General features: G+C 42.8%; 1 protein-coding gene across 2 annotated transcripts in view; it reads right to left on the bottom strand.

The window, feature by feature from the left end:
- Positions 1-3,112, bottom strand: part of Hspa4l (heat shock protein family A (Hsp70) member 4 like) — a 47,886-nt gene extending 44,774 nt beyond the window's left edge. Inside the window, exons 1-2 of one of the 2 annotated variants that reach the window (XM_031376680.1) lie at positions 3,097-3,112; positions 2,035-2,208 (exon numbers count right to left, since the gene is read on the bottom strand). In XM_031376680.1, coding sequence (XP_031232540.1) covers positions 2,035-2,141 — 107 coding nt within the window. In that variant the 5' untranslated portion in view covers positions 2,142-2,208; positions 3,097-3,112. Of the gene's footprint in view, positions 1-2,034; positions 2,209-2,814; positions 2,893-3,096 lie in introns of those variants that run through there. The other variant, XM_031376681.1, reaches the window with a different exon arrangement.
- Between the last annotated feature and the right edge of the window lie 8,011 nt (positions 3,113-11,123).

The following is an 11,123-nucleotide window of genomic DNA, read 5'->3' as shown; positions in this document are numbered from 1 at the left end:
AAAAAAACCAAAATCAGAAATGGATCAGCCATTGTAGATGCATATTAACTATTAGATTATTAGGCTAATTATTTTAGGATATGGCCTTAATTAAGAATCACCCAGTCCAAACACAAATATACAACCATTTTATATAAATGCAAATAAATATAAAATGCATAACCATTTTAAGGTTCTTTTAATGATAAATGTGTGGACTTAGAACCTGCTAGCTACCATCTGACACCCACTTCTCTAAATGAAGAGTTTTACCAGATCGAGTGATGGTCATTAATTAGATCATAGGCTAAAAAGACTACTAATGCATGTGAAATACCACAAGTTGATAATACCTATTATGTAATATCAGATTCCTCAGCCCTAAGATCAAGATCAAAGAAGTGACAGGGGAATCATTTTGTTTTATTTTGTACTAATACTTGAAGATTTTTAGAGCAGTCTTAGGTTTGGCTACATTTCAGTTTGTACTATTAGCCCTTATAACCCCCTAAACAAATGTAAATTAAACAACAAAAATAGCAAATATGGTCACGGAATATTTGTTAGAAGCAAAATAATCATCTGAAAAGTCCATAGTAGTTTATCATCCACTAAATGTCAATTCCCAAGCAAAAGCAGCCCAACCCCAACCCCACAAAGTAAAAGTAAACAAAAAGGTAGTTATTGTAACATTTGCAAAAAATATAAGCAACTTGAAAGCAGAACATGAGATGGGATTAATGATTATACAAACTCTAAAACTAATGGAATAGAAATACTTCAAATAGAGGTTAGTTAACATAACATCAAGTTTTCTATCTAAAAACAAATAGAAAACCACCTAGAAGTCTTATTTTTGATAGAATTATAATATTTAATTTTACCTTTTCATGTACCTATATTTCTAAGTTTAACAATTTCTCATAATAGATTTGTATCTAGAATTTCAATAGAGATGTGATGGGTCAATCTAGAAAAAGAGGAGGCCAAAAGCATTGTAGACCACATTTGGAAAGAAATCAAAGCATTCTGTATTCACTAAAACTACTCTGAAACACTGTCATAGTCTTAAACTACTAGAACTGTTTTAACCTCGGTTTTACACTGATCTTGGGTGACACTGGTTTAATTTAAAATATAATATAGATCATTCATCTTTCCAAAAAAAAATACATGAACAGAATTTTCCTCATCAAAATTATAGGTGAACAAGAGTGTACAAAGAGTTTCTCATGTGCAAGTATTAGTTGTGTTCTTTGCCAACAAACTTTCCAGAAAGGAGAAAGAAGTGAATGTCTGGACACATGTTTCCATGACATAATGCTCCCAAGTCTTTCATCAAGAGTTCATAATGGAAACACTCCACAATCCTGTTTATACAGGATCGTTGCCTCTGACTCACCAACCATTCACTCTGTAGAGACGCACTTTAGGTAGCAGCCTCTAACAACGGCAATTTCCACTAATTGAAAGATATTGCCAGTGTACAGCTAAGACTCCCATTGTCTAGAGTCTCTCATAGTGAATGCAACCGTTAACCTAATCCCTCCCGGAAACTGGTCAGATCATCTCACATTCTCAAGGACACCGCCTCATCTCTCCTTTCTATAGACACACAGACAGAGACAAATAAAACGAATGACTTCTAGTGTTAGGGACACTGCCATTCGTTTTCTGAGGTGTGCAATAACCAGGGGTCACTTTTCTGAGGAAGCTGTCGCTCAGGCGATGGGGGAGGGAGGGCAGAATGCAGAGCTCTAGCAGGCTTCTGAGCACAGGATAATCCCAGGTCACCCCTCGCTGGCTGCCGCAGACCTTTCTTCCCTGTACCGGACGCCACGCCGAGGTGGTCCCCCCCTCCCATTACCCCCACCTCCTGCAGCCCAACGCAGGGGCCCTAGGGTCAGGGACGTCCGCGGCAAGCAGAGGTGAGCCGAGCCCAGGAGCCAGAGGGGAAGGAAACCAACCCCTGCCCTCCTCGCCCTGGCGGCAGACGCTGCACCTGTCACAGGGGGACCCCAGCCCAGCCCAGGCGAGGGGGCGTGCGGCACTTACGGCGTGCACCTGTCGCTGTACTCGTTAGCGATGGTCTCGATGCCGCCGCTCCTCGCCACGGCGATGTAGCAGTTGAGGAAGCCGAGGTCAATGCCCACCACCGACATCCCGCCTAAGGACCGGGCTGTGGGGACCGCGTCCCGCTGCGGGTCCCCACTGCGGGCGCTGCGACTCCTGCGAGAAGCAGAGGAGAGGACCCACTCTCTGTCAGAAAATCTAGGGCAGGGCGTCGGAACTGCGGAGGTGGAGCCGCCCCGCCTGCGCCGCGCCGCGCCGCGACGCCTCCTCCGCCCGACCCGCCGCCTCGTCTCCACTGCAGTTCACCGCCCCCAACCGGCAGTTACTGCGGTCTGCGCCTGCGCGCTCGGCCCCGGCAGGCAGGGAGGCGCGAGCCCGCGGTCCGCTGAGGCTCGGCGGCCTCGCCCTCCGCCGCTCCCGTCAGCGCTCGGCAACGGCTCGCTGCCGCGGCCGAGTGGAGTGGGACAGGTTCGAGAAAGAGCTGGAAAGAGGGGGTGGGGTGGGGGAGAGGAGAGGCTGCGGAGCCGCGGGGCAGGGCGGGGCGGGGCGGAGCGACGCCCGCGGAGGCGAAGCTGTCTCCGGGCAACGCCGGGGCGGCCACGGCCGGCGGACGCTCGCCCTCCTAAGCGTCGCCCTCTCAGAAACGCCTCCCTCCCCGGCGTCGCTCTCCGCAGCCCCGCTCGCCCCGGCCAGCCGGCCGCCCCACCGCCCGCATCCTCCCACGGTCCCCCGAGAGCCGCAGAGGACCGCCTGGGAGCTCACCGCCGGCCTCGCCGCCCGGAGGGGCCGCCCGTGCGCAGCTCGTGCTGAGGCTCCTCCTGCAGCCCCTCTGTGAGGTGGTGCCCATTGTGCGGTGCCTAAGTCGCCCCCTTCTCGGAGCGACCCCCGCTGCGCCCGGTCCCAACCTGTCACTTTCTGGTGCTCTCCCCGGGAAAACTGCTTTTCTAGACCCTGACCTGCTTGCTCGGGGAGCTTCAGAGAAGACGCCCGCCGGGGGCGGCGTGCTGCCTGTGTGCACTTGAACAAGTTTTAGCTTATGCTTACGAAGTCTGGCGGTCCTGCCCATTTCCATGCACATCCCACTGCGACTTAGGCTCTTTTTTTTCCGACTCCTTTGTCCCGCGTTCCTTAGGGTCCAGTTCTTCATGTATCTGCTGGCTCTTATCATCTTGTTGTTTGTGTATCTGCTGACCCTTCATGCCTAGTTCTTCGTGTATCTGCTGGCTCTCCTCATCTACTTCTTCATGTATCTGCTCACCCTTCTTGTTCAGTTCTTCATGTGCATACTGACCCTTTTTATCCGGCTCTTCATGTATCTGCTGATTCTTCTCATCCAATTCCTTGTGTAATCCCTGTTCCAGCTCGTCCAAGTTTTTGTGTGTTTCCTGTTCCACTCTGGAACTAGACGCGGAATTTTTATCCGCATATTCAGTACTCTCATAGTTCGTATTTGTGCCCCTCCTTAAGTTACTCAGACGCTTCACTATTAACACTGCTGTCAGGGCCGCAGCAGCAAGTGTGGCAATAGCCCCCGCTGTTGCTATAATGAAGACAAAAAACATTTCAGGAGCTATGCCAAGTCAACCGGGACGCCACTATTGCTCCAACTCTAGAGAATAGTGTCTCTAGAGAATCTTTCTTGACTTCAGAGTCTGGAGGGGGCATGCTCTGTGCCACTCAACACTTTCTTAGGAGGCCACCCACCTTGGCTTCCCAGCAGACTGTGCGCACACAGAGCAGGGATTGGATGCTTCTGGCCCGTCAGAACTCTGGGTCTCAGTGGCTTCCACTACTTAGTTGCCTCATTCAGCGATCATCCTAAGGGATAATGATCTGCCACTGGCTAGATTTGTCCCTGGATATCTTGAAGCTCTCCTAGGACCACGAAGTTCATGTTATTTATGATGTTTTTGGAATTTTCCATGTAAGATTTTTTTTCCTAATAACCCCCCTTAAAATATTAAGTAAAAAGAAGGCATTGATGCCAGGAATAAAGAGTTCTCATTCTTTATAATAAGAGGAAATGAGTACTTAGTAGTTAAAACAGGACAAGTGTTTTGGAGTTACATAGAGTCGGGTAATAATCCTAGGTGTACATAACTTTTACTGCCTGTAGGACCTTTGGCAATTACTTTTCAAGCTGTGAGCAGGTCCAATGTCTCTTAAGATATTACTCACTGGACTGTTTTAGGCTAAATGCAAACACAGCATTTGTGCTTGGCATCAAAAGGTCAATGTAATTATGCTTAGCTGCTAAAGGAATATAAGGATAATGGTATTTATATTGATCCTGTATCTAGGAAACTTGCTGCACTCTACTGTAGATTTTGTTTCTTGGACTGTTCCGGTTTCAAAACATATAGCCTATGAAGGACCTCCTTCATTTTGTCCTTTTATTGCTTTCTCTAATGATGACTAAGATCACCAATAAAATATAGAATATAAGGAATAGTAGTGAGCATACTTGTCTTTAACAGAAAATACTGTGTTTATAAGAAATTTAAGCCGGGCAGTGGCGGCGCACGCCTTTAATCCCAGCACTTGGGAGGCAGAGGCAGGTGGATTTCTGAGTTCGAGGCCAGCCTGGTCTACAGAGTGAGTTCCAGGACAGCCAGGGCTACACAGAGAAACCCTGTCTAGAAAAAACAAAACAAAACAAAACAAAAACAAAAAACAAAAAAACAAACAAAAAACCAACCAACCAAAGAAATTTAAAAACTAACATTGCTAGTTTGCTAAGTGTCTCTTCTCTTGATGCTGACACTTAGCAAATGCTAATCACTGAATAATATGGCATTGAAAAATACTGAATAATATTCTCAATCTGTTACTCAGTGAAAAATATTAACAAAATCTTTAACATCCTCCTATTCCTCCGATAAATCACCCATAATCACACCAAGACAAGTTACAGAAGAGTTTATTTGGAACTTATAATTTCAGAGCATTAGTGTTCATGACCATTATGGTGGGAAGCATGGCAGCAGGCAGGCATGGCACTGGTACAGTTGCCGAGAGCGGATGTCTTGATCCATAAGATGAAGGCACAGAAAGATAAATGGAAATGGTTTGGGCTTTTGAAGCCTCAAAGCCCATTGCTAGTGACATAACTTCTCCCAAAGGCCCATAATCCTTTTCAAACAGTTCCAACAACTGGAGACCAAGTCTTCAAATATCGAGCCTAAGATGTCATTCTCATTCAAACTACCTTACATGAGCTTTGCAGAATTAGAAGGGGATTCCTGTTTTCTCTGACAAAGATTTATGACCACTGGTTACCTCATTTTAGTGGACAGTTTATTCATGTCTTATACTATTTCTTAGTCAAGTCATATTTTCATCCAAAATTACTGTTTTTATCTACTTCAGATTTGTTAACATTGGTTTATTAAGTCAGCGCTCTTCTTTTATAGTTTTTGTCTTTCTCCAGTCTTAACATTTGTGTCTTTTTGTTGGTTCTTATCACTACTTTTTAAAAGAACCAGGTTTTGGCTTACTTGCCTTCAGCATTATGTCTTAGTTTTTTTGTTCAATCTGCTCTTTACTGTTTGTTTGTTTTTTTTTCCCCTCAACTGGGGACTGAACCCAAGATCTCACACATTCCCAGAAAGCACTCTGGAACTGAGTTATAGCCCCAGACTGGTCTGTCCCCCGCCCCATTCCCCTTTACTTCCTAGAGTTAAATAGCTGTTTCATTAATGTGATGGCTGGTTTTATGCCAACTTGTCACAAGCTAGAATCATTTGGGAAAAGGGAACCTCAATTAAGAAAATGTTCCCACCAGATTGGCCTGTGGTGCTTGAAAAGTCACCTAGGAAACTAGGTGACTGATGTGAGAGAAGGCAATGTGCTCACCAAGGGCATGACAATGAGCAGCACTCACCATGGCCTTTACATGAGCTCCCACCTCCAGGCTCCTGTCCTCACTTCCTTTCACAATGGACTGAGATGTGAAGGTATAAGCCAAATAAACCCTTTGCTCCCCACATTGTTTTGGGTAATGGTGTTTTTTCACAGCAATAGAAACCCTAAGACAATAATATTTTATAATTCATACATATGATACATTAATAAAATTTCTTTTAGAAATTATTTTAGCTATAATCTTGCCCAAATGTTCAAATAGTTGAGAAAAAAAAAAAAGTGAGCAATGAAGATTAAAAGTACCATCTTTATTCTGATAACAATAATAAGTGACTGATACACTTGTGGATTTGTGATTATTGAACCCTAGATTAAAGGAAGCTTACATCTACCTAAGCATAATGTAACATGTCACATTCAAGCCTCCTCCTGCAAAACTTATATTAAGAAGGAAGAGACTAGAATGTATGTGAAATCCCAAGACACGTAAAAAGAAGTCTAAATTATTCCCCAATTCACAAAAGTTAACAACTTTTTCCTTTCAAAGTCTGCAAGCACTTAGCTAGGTTTGTTGATTTGTTTATACCAGCACTTTTTTTATGTAACACACACACACACACACACACACACACACACACACACACAATCCTTTAGAAAGAGTAGGTTTCCTCATCACATTTTCATACGCAGGTATCACTGTGCTTTGTGCAAGTCCCCCCACCCCTTCAGCATGGTTGAAACCCTTGGAAAGTATAAACTATCATTCCTTCCTCTGCTCCCTCCCTCTCCTTCCTTCCTATTTCTTTTGGACTTTTTAGAATCTACGGAGTTTCTTCATTCGTGCCTCGGTGATTCTTAGAGCATATTTTGACACCTGAATTTAATCCCACACTGTTTACTACCTTTAGATTTTCTTTTACAAACCTGCTTGTATCTGAGCACTGTCTTTTTTCTTAAAAACATTAATAATTTAAAATATAAATTTACAAAGTCTACTAGAATATCCTAAAGCATTTTTAAGGCTATGAGGTACTACTTCTATCTGTCGCACCTATCAACTTTGCCACATAACAATTTTGTACCCCCAGGTTATAACCATAAACTTGTCTTACTGCAGCCTGCTTTTCTGCAGAGTTTTCTCTCAACTGAAAATGTCTTTCTTTGTGCCACTGAAGAAATGTAGATTCCTATAAACAACAGTCTTCTCATTAGGCACAGTTAAGTTTGCTAAGCTACTTACATTTTTGTCCAGAAACAAGGAGAGGTGGCTAGTAAGAAACCACACAGAAATCAAGCAAACTAATTCCTTCTTAGTAGTTGTGAAAACAGAAAAGAAAGATGGCAAGAGACCAGGGAAACATTTCAAGATAACACCTGACTACAGCTAGCTAATGAACTTACCTTAGCTGTCTCCTTAGGCTCGTGTATACTTAAATCTCACATGATTTATTTAAGATGTAAGGTACTAGGTGAATATTTTCCACAAATTCATTAAGTTCATCCTTACTGACCCCACCTTAGGTAATGAATGAGTTCAGAAAACATTTTTGGATATTAATCCTATGGTGTAAGGATTTCTTCATCCATAGAGAACACTTTGGCATCAAAACTTAGCTATGTACCATTGTCTATGAGATAGCAAATCATCCCAAGTAGTATTTTTCCGTATGAATAGAAAAATGAAACAAAGTATAATTGTAGTAAAAGCTGCATTTGCAAACCCATTGTGTTTTTACTCTCTTTAATCAAGGCTTCCCTTTAGGCTTTCATTACTGACAAAACCAGAGTTCCTTACAAGGGATAAAATACTTCATTATTCTTTATTGTGTAAATCAAATATCTTATTGTCAACAAGTTTCAAATACCAAAGAATATTACTATGCCACTCTTCAGCAACTTCATTCAAATAAGCATTGGTAACGGGGACTGGGGGGCAGGGAGTCAGATGTGTATTAGATTGTACTGTTAGCATTTAAACGGACATCCCAGCTTCTGCTCTTTTCACTAGCACCAGTTTCAATAATCCAAATCTGCTATATCTCATTTCAACAAGAAGTCTACTGAGAATACACAGAATTATTTGTAAAACTGATAAGATTAAATCTTATTAAAAACTGGCAGGTATATCAGCTTTCTTCTAATACAAGCAGAATACAAGTCACTATCCTCCATTTAAATAACTATCCTTCACTGGCAGTAGAGCCTACTTCTCTGGGACTGTGGTATACTAAAGACTAGCTGAGACATGGATTGAATAGCTTCTGGAGTCTTAGATTTTCTGTCGGTATATAGCCGTTTTTGGAATAGCAAGTAAGCTACTCATAAATCCCATCTATATTCATTCAGTCAATTTGGTCCTTCTAGAGAGCCCTGACTAGTACAAAAGTCTCACAAACACATAGCTTGTAAAATTTCAATGACATACAGTAGGCAACATCCATTCTGGGTAGCAATTACCACAAACCGACTTAACCTTGTCCTTGTTTAGTCTTCTATTGCTGCACACCATCTTGCACTAGTTCCTGAGCAACTTTGAGCTAGCCAGTCTAGGAGTAAAAGATTCAATGGCACTCCAACATTTTACAGATCAGGTTGCACCTGTCATAGGGACTAGCATGCACCACCGCCCCACGGACTCACATCTCATTGGAACGAGAATCTTGGAACTTGGTTTCTTTTAAAAAAAAACCACAGAAATATAAGAATATGTTTTTGTTTTAATCCAAGGTGTTGGATTTGGGGCTGCTTCAAAGCAGCTGTTGATTTGCCTTGTGCTCTAGCAGAGGTGTGGTTTGCCAGCTGCAGATAGTTTCTGTGATTATGTGATGGTTGGAATTCTACGAACTTTTCAGAGGTATATAAATGCTGGAGCCCCGATGTTGTTGTTTGTTGTTGTTGTTGTTGTTGGTGGTGGTGGTGGTGGGTTTGTTAGTAGTTGTACTCAAAGAAGAAACAAGAAAAAAGAAATTAGATTTGGAGAGCTCTCTCTCCCCTCTTTTTTTCTCTTATCTAGTGATAGTGGGTGAAGCCAGGGGTGGGGGCAGATTAAGCTTGGGAAAAAGAAGAACCCACAAAGTAGCAAAGATCAGTGGCATCTCATGGTCACTGACATGGAGTTAACTGGCTGCTTTTCTACAGGGCATTTAACTTGATAATAAGAGACTCAAATTCTTCATCTTCAGCATTGTTTGGGAGATGATTTTTCTGTAAAACTAAGGGGGAGAATTAAATTGTGGGAAACTTAACCCATAGACAAGAGAAGGTTGGAACAAAGCACCTTTTCAAGGTATGTAGACTGGAGTGAAAGTAGAGGGTCTTCCAGATACATTAGGCCCCAAATTAGTCAAGTGCTTAAGCGCTATAGTCTGGGTCTTATTCTGCAGCCCAGGTGGGCTACCAACTTGTGATTCTCTGCCTCATTCTAATATGGTGCTTTGATTTCAGGTGTGCTCCACCACACCGGCTTAGAGATATCATCTTGTAGTGTTGATATATCTTATTCACCTCTGAGAAAACCTCTAGAACCTGGATGGAGTGTGGAAGAAATCAGGAATTGGCCCAAGGGAAAAGACCTCCAGGTGGCGGTGGTGGGGAAGACTGGAATCAAGTGGAAGGACCAGTGTGTGAAAGCTGTGAGGGATGGCAACACTGTCCAGGGTGGGCAGGAGCTGCTCACTTAGCACAACTCCACAGCTGGAGCAGGTGGAGAAGCTCCACCCAGCAGCTCTGAGTAACTCACTCCAGGTATTATATTCCAAGTCATGAAAGTAGCCTAGATAGATTTCCTGTTTATTTTGTTGGATAAATGTTTCAGAGCTTAGCACATTTTTTAAAATAGAATTTGAAGCTTGGTGCCATGCAATGTAAATATATCTATGCCCTATATGGTGCTGTGGCACAGACTTGAATATATGTGTGCCCTATGTGGTGTTGTGGCATAGACTTGAATATATGTGTGCCCTATATGGTGCTGTGGCACAGACTTGTAATCTTTTCCTTACCCCTTTGCCTTTTTAGTCTTTCTATAGAGTTCAGGCTTTCCTTGAACTTGTGGCAATTCTGTATCTACCTAAACACTGGAATTCCAGGTGTGTACTACTAGACTTCATAACCATTCTGCCCAACTTTTTGGCTCTACTGGGCAGTAGGTGTAGCTAGCAGTCATGCGGAGCTTCAATTTCAAGTCTCAAATTTAACCAAAGCTGAAATTCTTATCTTCGTGTGGGTGTCAAAGCTACTCTTAGCACTGGTGTTTCTGAAACCTGCAAGATGCTTCGAGTGTAGCTCCTGTTTATTTCCCAAGTCTTATGTATCCTTTCTGATGTGTGGTACTTCATTTTACTAAGAAAAGTGCTCTTAAGCCCCTCTGAATATAATTTATACTTACTGGGGATAGACAACCATACCCGCAAAATCTGACACACTGCTTCTTGGCTTATACACTTGAGAGTTGTATGACCCAGAATCTCTTTTTTAACTGGAATAATGCTTTGATTGGCTATCTTGTCTCCTCTTTCATTGCCTGCCCCCACCTCTGCCAGTTACAGAGTCAACCTGTCCTCCTAAAGCATATATTTGACTTTGTTCATTTGTAAATAGTAGTTTTCCACTGCCTGGCATCAAAGTCTTCACTAATTGATTTCTGTGGGATTTGGATCTGTCCCTTCCAAGGTATATTGAGACAAGCCCATAAAAGGTAATCAGGCCACAAGGGCTCCTCTCTCATGAATGTAATCAAGAATCCAATAAACAAAGCCTCACAGTTTAGTCAGACTGCTCCAGCCTGCCCTGCGAGGAGACAGCAGCACCTTGAGTGGCAGGCCTCTACAAGGATAGAGAACATGCTGTTTACAAATTACTTAGTACACTTTCTCCTAGCAGAACAAAATGAGAGATAAGCCCTAATCTACTTTCACTCCCCCTTCCGGATACATTTTCTACCACAGTCTGGTCTACAGAGTGAGTTCCAGGACAGTAAGGGCTACACAGAGAAAATCTGTTTCAAAAAACCAAATAACAAGTAAAAATCACAAAAGTCCAGAAATTGAATGCTCCTTTTGTAGACTTTCAAAACTTTAGTATTATTAAAAGTAAGTAACCTTCTAGGTAGATAACTGAGAGGAAGTAGTCAAAGGGAAAAGGGGTTATAAAGAGAATAAATTAATACACAATAACAAGACACAGAGTGGTGCAGAGCCCCAAACAAC

This window comes from Mastomys coucha, unplaced genomic scaffold (assembly GCF_008632895.1).
Source record: "Mastomys coucha isolate ucsf_1 unplaced genomic scaffold, UCSF_Mcou_1 pScaffold17, whole genome shotgun sequence".
Taxonomy (NCBI): Eukaryota; Metazoa; Chordata; class Mammalia; order Rodentia; family Muridae; genus Mastomys; species Mastomys coucha.
This window is presented reverse-complemented; position numbering and strand designations above follow the sequence as displayed.